Raw genomic sequence first — 7036 nt, 5'->3', positions numbered from 1 at the left:
CTACTTTAATTTATAAAATGCATAGATTAGAACTGTAAGGTCATAGATCATATAAATATGAAGTAAGCAAAAGATAATGATAACTCACTAATACAAACTCTTCTGATGCTAATAGAAGTTACTAAGGTGTGACTTATGTATGTAATTTCCCCTCATACATATGTTGTGACAATATGTGTGTCTTCAGATGTATAAGTACGTTGATATCTTATTAGAACATATTCCAAGGTTCATATTTTGATTACTTTACAATTATTCTTTCAATATCACGAGACACGGTAGTGTCTCGCGCCAAGTATAAGCGAAAAGTTTTAAAGTGACAAGCTAAACCACGCGCGCGACACCGACCGTGTAGTTTACGCGAGTGCGCGAGTTGACGGGCCTTCAGAATTTCGGATCTCAACAACGGCTGATCCGACGAACTTGAGACTGCGCTTAATCGATAGCTTAGGTACGATTTGCATAATAAAAGTGTTTTTACTTTTCTCCTACGTGCCCCATGAGTGGAGATATTGCAATGCAAAGTCCGCGGTTGTGAATTTCGCGTCAAGAATTAAGAAACGTGGTCGTCGTCGTCAACCACCAAAATTCCATTTCATATTTCTGCCGCACGTGGCGCTCGCAAGCGCGGCTGACGTGACTGACGTTACCGACGTTACCGACTTAGCGCGCAAGACCGACGGGTGTAGTTTACGCGAGTACGCGAGTACGCGATTTGACGGGCCCTCAGATTTTTCGTTTAATATATTTGCTTGATTGGCTACACTATTTCTCGGACTAAGGACTCGTATAGAAGTCTAACATCGTGGTTAACGACACAAGGTTAATATCATACAAAACGGACATCGGTGCTTTTGTGGTTCTCTCTCGTAATAATAACTAGCGAGTTACCAGTTAACGGGCATAGTGTCTAGAGTTTATTTATAGTATTTAACACTACAAAAGGTGTGATATCACCCAAAAAACTTACCTTTTTAAAAAAAAGGTAAGAAATGCACCAAGTATAAGCTCCAATGTTACTCTATCTCTTCTGCAAAAGTATCTTCTCTACAAAAATATCTTTCCTGCAAAAGTATCTTCTTTACAAAAATATCTTTCCTGCAAAAGTATCTTCTTTACAAAAATATTTTTATAAAAATATCTTTCCAAAAATATTGTCTCTACAAAAATCTTCTCTACAAAACTATCTTCTCTACAAAAGTAATGATATCATCAACAAATTACGCCAAATATAACAATGGATATTTATATATGTATGTATAACGCGTATTTTTCTTCTACCGTAACCATTCTGTAAATACATCTCATTCGGCCAATAACGTATCGACAGCACCGATGAAAAGAATAGCAACTGTTTAGAAATTTAGAAACTCTGTATCTATTCAGGCGAATTAAGGCCTGTGTCCATGATGCTAGTACGTGGTCCAAGTTCTAATTCCGCGAAATATGTAGCCAATCAATATAGCTGTTCCACAAAAGCTGCAAGTTGATTGGCTACGCATTTCTCAAAACTAGAACTTGGACCAATTTTACACTTTGAAAGTCTTTAGTCCAATTACACAAACGGCACTCCCGAACGCGACGCGACACGACGAATCGCCGCGCGCGATTGCGATTCGTTTAAACTGGCGAAATAATAGCGAATTATTCGTCAGTCCTTGAAAGTTCGTGCTGAAATGAACAGAATCAATTAATAAATGTGCTCTCTAAAAGTCAATCGGTGGATTATCACTGAAAACAGTGAATCGATTCGTTATTTTCAGTAATAATCAACCGATTAACTTTCAGAGAGTGTTGGGCCTGATGGTTTATCATTTTCATGTTAACTGTTAATGTGGAAGTTCCTCGACTCTATGCTTTTCTATATTATTATCTAAGAAGAGACAGAGAATCGATTAAACTATGGTCAACAGTTTATTAGAAACTGAAAAATCGAGCCCAAATAGTGCAATGGGTACCTTTGGTTGTCCCGTCTTTAGAGCTTATGTACTCTCTAAAAGTCAATCGATGGATTATCACTGAAAACAGTGAATATTCATTGATTCAGTGATAATCCACTGATTGATTTTTAGAGAGTAACTCTTCAGGGTACTTAAGCCCCTCCACCACGACAAGGTAGTACCCGAGGAGGGGATTATCGATAAAAAACCGTGTAATTACATATGTGTATATTTAGGAAAATAAATATTGAGTGAACGTAAAGTAGGTGTGCTATTCAATGCACGACGTGAGAGAGATTCATCCGAGTTCGATCGTTAAAAAAGTATTAGCGCCCGTGAATATATCGAACCTAACTAATAATTTATATATATATGTAATTTCCTTATGGCACTTCTACTTCGAACTACGCGTGATATTTTTCTCGACAAATTACCGCAGAAATGAGCAATAAGATTACAGATCACGACAATTAATTAAATGCGATTGATAAATTTTAATAACTCTCTTGTAAGAAATAATCGCATTACGAGGAGCGACGCGAAGACACGCGAAACATCCGCCCCGCTCGACTGATATGCGCCGAATGATTCGACACAATAGACTGTTTTCAACCGGTGTTCGCGGCGCTGTCATTTCTTACAATCGACGTCCGAAATTCCAACAATTTTCGCAATTGATTAATTTTAATAAGCGACGAAAATTTCAAAGCACGACGCGAGAGAGATTCATACCGATCTCGGAAGAAAATCAATATTATTTTTTTAAATAATCAATGATGTCTCATAAACTAATAAGCCGAGGCGAACCATTCTTATCTCGTTAGAAGCGCTGAAATCTTAGCTTTCGAATGAGACCAGGATCATCTTGCTACGATTTTTCTGTGCGAAGATTTTGACAATTATATTGACTCGTGATCTCGATCTCGGAACAAAATCAATATTATTTTCTGAAATAATCAATGATGTCTCATAAACTAATAAGCCGAGGCGAGCCATTCTTATCTCGTTAGAAGCGCTGAAATCTTAGCTTTCGAATGAGACCAGGATCATCTTGCTACGATTTTTCTGTGCGAAGTTATTAACGATTATATCGACTCGCGATCTTAATCCTCATTCAGAAGCAGCAGACGGCGCGTATACGCGGCGTCTCGTGCGGTGTCTGGCGCGGCGGTGTTTACTACTGAACACATGTGCCTCGTATGTTTTTATCCCAGTTTTTTGGGGACGTAGTACGCTCGCGTACTACTTGCGTAAAACTCGCGCGGTCTTCCTTCATGAATGGTGCGCGCGCGCCCGATTTTTAAAACGCTATAACTCGGCGAAAAATTGACGTAGCGACACGAACCAAAAACCAATCTTCTTCGTTTCGCATCCCGCAGCTGTCTACCTAGAGTATGTATGTTCTTATCATGAAACTGACTTACGACAATAGAATAAAAAGTAAAATACTGAAATATAAATTTATTATATTTCTTATTATATTATATATATAATATAGATATAATATAGATATAATATAGATAATATCCGCCAATTGTAATCCCTTTGACAATATATTGTTTTCTTATCATTTGCTTTATTTTCTGTATATAATTGATTTTGCAATATGTATGTACATCAATATTACAAAGAAAGGGGAGTTACATTATAAAATTTTATAGTATACAATAGAATTATTTACGTTCTAGTAACAAGGTATCTTCGATGCATTATGTTTGATAAAAATACAATTTTCCTTCCAATTACGGATATAAAATATAAATTGTTTTTCTAATAATAAAACGGCACGTGTAACTAATGTCCTTGTTACGGTACAGTTGGAATAATAATCTTTGTTACAGTTTGTATTCCCTTAAATTGTTTTTCAAAATGTTTCTATATACAAATAATATTCAATTTTTGAATTTATTTGTATATACTTATAAAGGCTGTTCTGTTTCTATTTCTGCTTCTGTTTCTTCTCTTGTATGTTCTGCATGGTGCTGCACGCTATGTAATATTCTTGCGGCACATGCGAATAGAGTAAAACCTTTCTCACATTCTTCCGCATCGCTTCTCGCTATATAGATAAAAATTCAAAAAGTGTAATTAAATAATATTGGAATATGTAACCATTCTTTCTATGGCTATTGAATTTTAATAGCAAACGTATAATTCCAAAACTAATGCACATAAAAAAAATATATGTAATGTCTTATTAATTATAGTACAGTTTTGATATATTTGTAATAATTAAAATATAATAGGATTACCTTGTTTTAAGCATTTACGTGTAATTGTTTGTGCTAAAGTTTGGAAAGGATTATCCTCAAACAGTTCAGTTATTTTTTCTTCGACTTCAGATTCTTTAATGTCTGTTCCTTCCATCTAATATTATTAAAGAGAAATTAATTAACGAGAAATTGTAAAATACAAAGTATTTAGGGGTTATATAATTTAAAATGTATTTATAAAAAATTGAATAGCATAATATATTTTTATTAATAACATGTAATAAATATTTTATATTAATTTGCCGTTAAACATATACAGGGTGTCCCAGTTTTATTTTCGGATCAAAATATTTCGATATCTTGATAAGATTTAAAATGACAAATAGGGGATTCCATGTAAGGAATTGAGTATGATTGTCATGTGACATACAACCGACTATATTAAGGTTAAAGCATTGTCACCATTTTATGTAATTCGAACCAAACAATTTTCATTTAAAACATTTTTTTTAATACCCCATAACATCGAGATACTTTAATCCAAAAGTTAAAATAAGTCACCCTGTATAATATTTCATTAATTGTGTTAATAGTTATTGCATTATGAAATTATTAAATCTTAGTAACTTAAAGTTATTACAACTTAGTAGCTTAAAATTTTATTATTATATAAAATGTTTATAGGACACTTACTAAATTCTGTTTTTTCAAGAGACACGCCAGAAAACAACCATTTTTTCTTGTTCTTTCTTCATTTCCAGGTTGTGTATGTAAATTATTCATTATGTCTTCCTCTCTATACAGATCCCCTAGGAATTAAAATCAATAAATACAAGAAAAGTAGTATGCGTATTTGCAAAACTGTCAGTTAAAATAGATTATTAAAATTTTTAAAGAAAAGATGCTAAAAAATTAAGTAAACAAATTTAAAGCTTATCACAAAAATGAATAACAGTATAGAAAAACAATGTGTATAATTATGCAAACATATATGTATAGTATAATTAGGTAACAATGTTCATAATTATTATTATAACTTATTTCGAATTATATTAATTTATGTTATAACTTACTCTTATCTACAGTAAGTTCAGTCGCGCAAGTTTCCAGAGAAGCCTCAAGAATTTCTGTTACATTTTTGGGCTGTTTTAATTCCGCTGATGACTGAAACGTGTAACAAATCTTTATCTTATTTACTTTATTTAATGTGTATTTTTTATTTCTAATTTTAATATGTATTATTTTCAATAATTTTTCATTATTTATTAAAATCAATTAAATAGTTTATTGAGAGAGTACTTACAGCAATTATTAAAACACAGACGCAAAGTACGAGACCTTTCATTTTGTGTAGATTATATCTCTACTGCTGTAAGAGTGCAATTACATTCAAAATATCTACAGCTGCGTATATATACTCTCAATTTTGTATATATACTCCAAAATGTAAAAAGCATAGGTTAAATAAACAAGATTACAGATGTGTAAATATTAATTACGTAACATTACTGTATACAGATAAGTTGCCATAATGATGACGTTGAAATATAATCTTTCTATATGCAAGAGATTGGTAAATATTGTATAAAAAAATAAAATTACTGATCAAATTAAATGACAAAGTAATGATAAAATAAAATTATTATTAAATTTTGAAGATTACTGTTAGAGCTAGCTTCAATGTAAAAAAGTATGTAAAATTACATATATAATAAGTGTAGCAATTACACTATTAATAATAAAAATATATTATAAATGTACAATGTATTTTTCTAAAAATTTGTTTTTTACTCTTTGTTGTGTAAATATTTGTTTATATTTGAATATTATATATTATATTATAATAAGAAGTATAAAATCTTTTATAAATGTTTTTGAATTATTTATTTAGAAATGTTTGTAATAAATCAAAATACAGTTTGATATTTGTAATACGTTCACTAATTTAAAAAATAGAAACACAAAAAGTACATATATATTTTCATGTAACGTAAATTATTGTATACTGTGTCTTATAAACGTTTTAGCAACCATCCAAATAATATTTTATTTTTAAATTCATTTCTGTGTATCTATTTATTCAGCCTGTCCTGATTCTGCATTTTCTTCTGTTTCTTCTCTTCCTTCATGTTCTTCGTGTTTTTGCATTTTATGTACCATTCTTGAGATGCATGCGTACAGAGAGAAACCTTTCTCACATTCTTCCGTAATGCTTCTCGCTATACATATAGTTAAAAATAAAAAATGTATAATACAATAATATTGGAATATATAACCATATCTTCTATAGCTATATATATATAATTGTATTTTGATGTGTTTTAATAGCAAATTATTCCAAATCTAGCATAGTTACAATATATATATAGATATCTATTTGTGATAATTATGATACAATAAGGTAAATTACCTTCTTTCATGCATTTACGTGCAATTTTGTGTACCATGCCCATAAAAGGACTCTCATCAAACATTTTACTTATTTCTGTATGGATTTGACCTTCCTTAATGTTTGTTCCTTCCATCTGATATTATTAAATAGAAATCATAAATAATGAGAAATTGAATAGACAAATTATACACTATAAATTATAATAATTTCGCATAATTTACAAGTTATACATATAATTTAAAATGTATTCATGACAAATTGAATAGCATACTATACATATGTATATTATTAACGTGTAATAATATTATTTTGTATATTAACTCGCCGTTAAATGATGTTTCAATAATTCTCTTAATAGTTATTGTTATTACATTATCAAATTACTAAATCTTTAATAGCACAAAATTTTATTATTTGTTGTTGTTTGGTGTATTGTCCAACAATTTGGATACGTATCGTTAAACGTTATGTATAAAATGTGTATAGCAGGG

At 31.0% G+C, this 7036-nt stretch overlaps 2 protein-coding genes across 2 annotated transcripts; both read right to left on the bottom strand.

The window, feature by feature from the left end:
• Positions 1 to 3496: 3496 nt before the first annotated feature.
• On the bottom strand, positions 3497 to 5668 carry LOC105566367 (pheromone-binding protein Gp-9-like). The gene is made up of 5 exons (XM_012020297.1): positions 5457 to 5668; positions 5227 to 5317; positions 4847 to 4962; positions 4193 to 4307; positions 3497 to 3999 (listed from the first exon to the last, which is right to left on the bottom strand). Exons 1-5 carry the CDS (start codon positions 5496 to 5498, stop codon positions 3860 to 3862), a joined length of 504 nt encoding a protein of 167 aa, XP_011875687.1. The 5' UTR covers positions 5499 to 5668; the 3' UTR covers positions 3497 to 3859.
• Positions 5669 to 6131: 463 nt separating this feature from the next.
• Positions 6132 to 6699, bottom strand: LOC105566366. Its single transcript, XM_012020296.1, has 2 exons — positions 6564 to 6699; positions 6132 to 6372 (listed from the first exon to the last, which is right to left on the bottom strand). Exons 1-2 carry the CDS (start codon positions 6676 to 6678, stop codon positions 6230 to 6232), a joined length of 258 nt encoding a protein of 85 aa, XP_011875686.1. The 5' UTR covers positions 6679 to 6699; the 3' UTR covers positions 6132 to 6229.
• Positions 6700 to 7036: the final 337 nt, after the last annotated feature.

The sequence above is a fragment of the Vollenhovia emeryi genome, unplaced genomic scaffold (genome assembly GCF_000949405.1).
Source record: "Vollenhovia emeryi isolate VEMERY1.0 unplaced genomic scaffold, V.emery_V1.0 DF939145.1, whole genome shotgun sequence".
Lineage (NCBI taxonomy): Eukaryota > Metazoa > Arthropoda > Insecta > Hymenoptera > Formicidae > Vollenhovia > Vollenhovia emeryi.
The sequence above is the reverse complement of the archived record's forward strand: the minus strand, read 5'-3'. Positions and strand labels throughout refer to the sequence as shown.

Bases quoted from the DNA above. Each gene is read 5' to 3' on its own strand.
- LOC105566367 (XM_012020297.1), bottom strand. From the start codon at position 5,498: ATGAAAGGTCTCGTACTTTGCGTCTGTGTTTTAATAATTGCT. The intron at 5,318-5,456 runs GTAAGTACTCTC...TACACGTTTCAG, and splicing joins TCTGTGTTTTAATAATTGCT to TCATCAGCGGAATTAAAACA. The intron at 4,308-4,846 runs GTAAGTGTCCTA...TAATAATATTAG, and splicing joins TCTTGAAAAAACAGAATTTA to ATGGAAGGAACAGACATTAA.
- LOC105566366 (XM_012020296.1), bottom strand. From the start codon at position 6,678: ATGGAAGGAACAAACATTAAGGAAGGTCAAATCCATACAGAAATAAGT. The intron at 6,373-6,563 runs GTAATTTACCTT...CTATATGTATAG, and splicing joins ACGTAAATGCATGAAAGAAG to CGAGAAGCATTACGGAAGAA.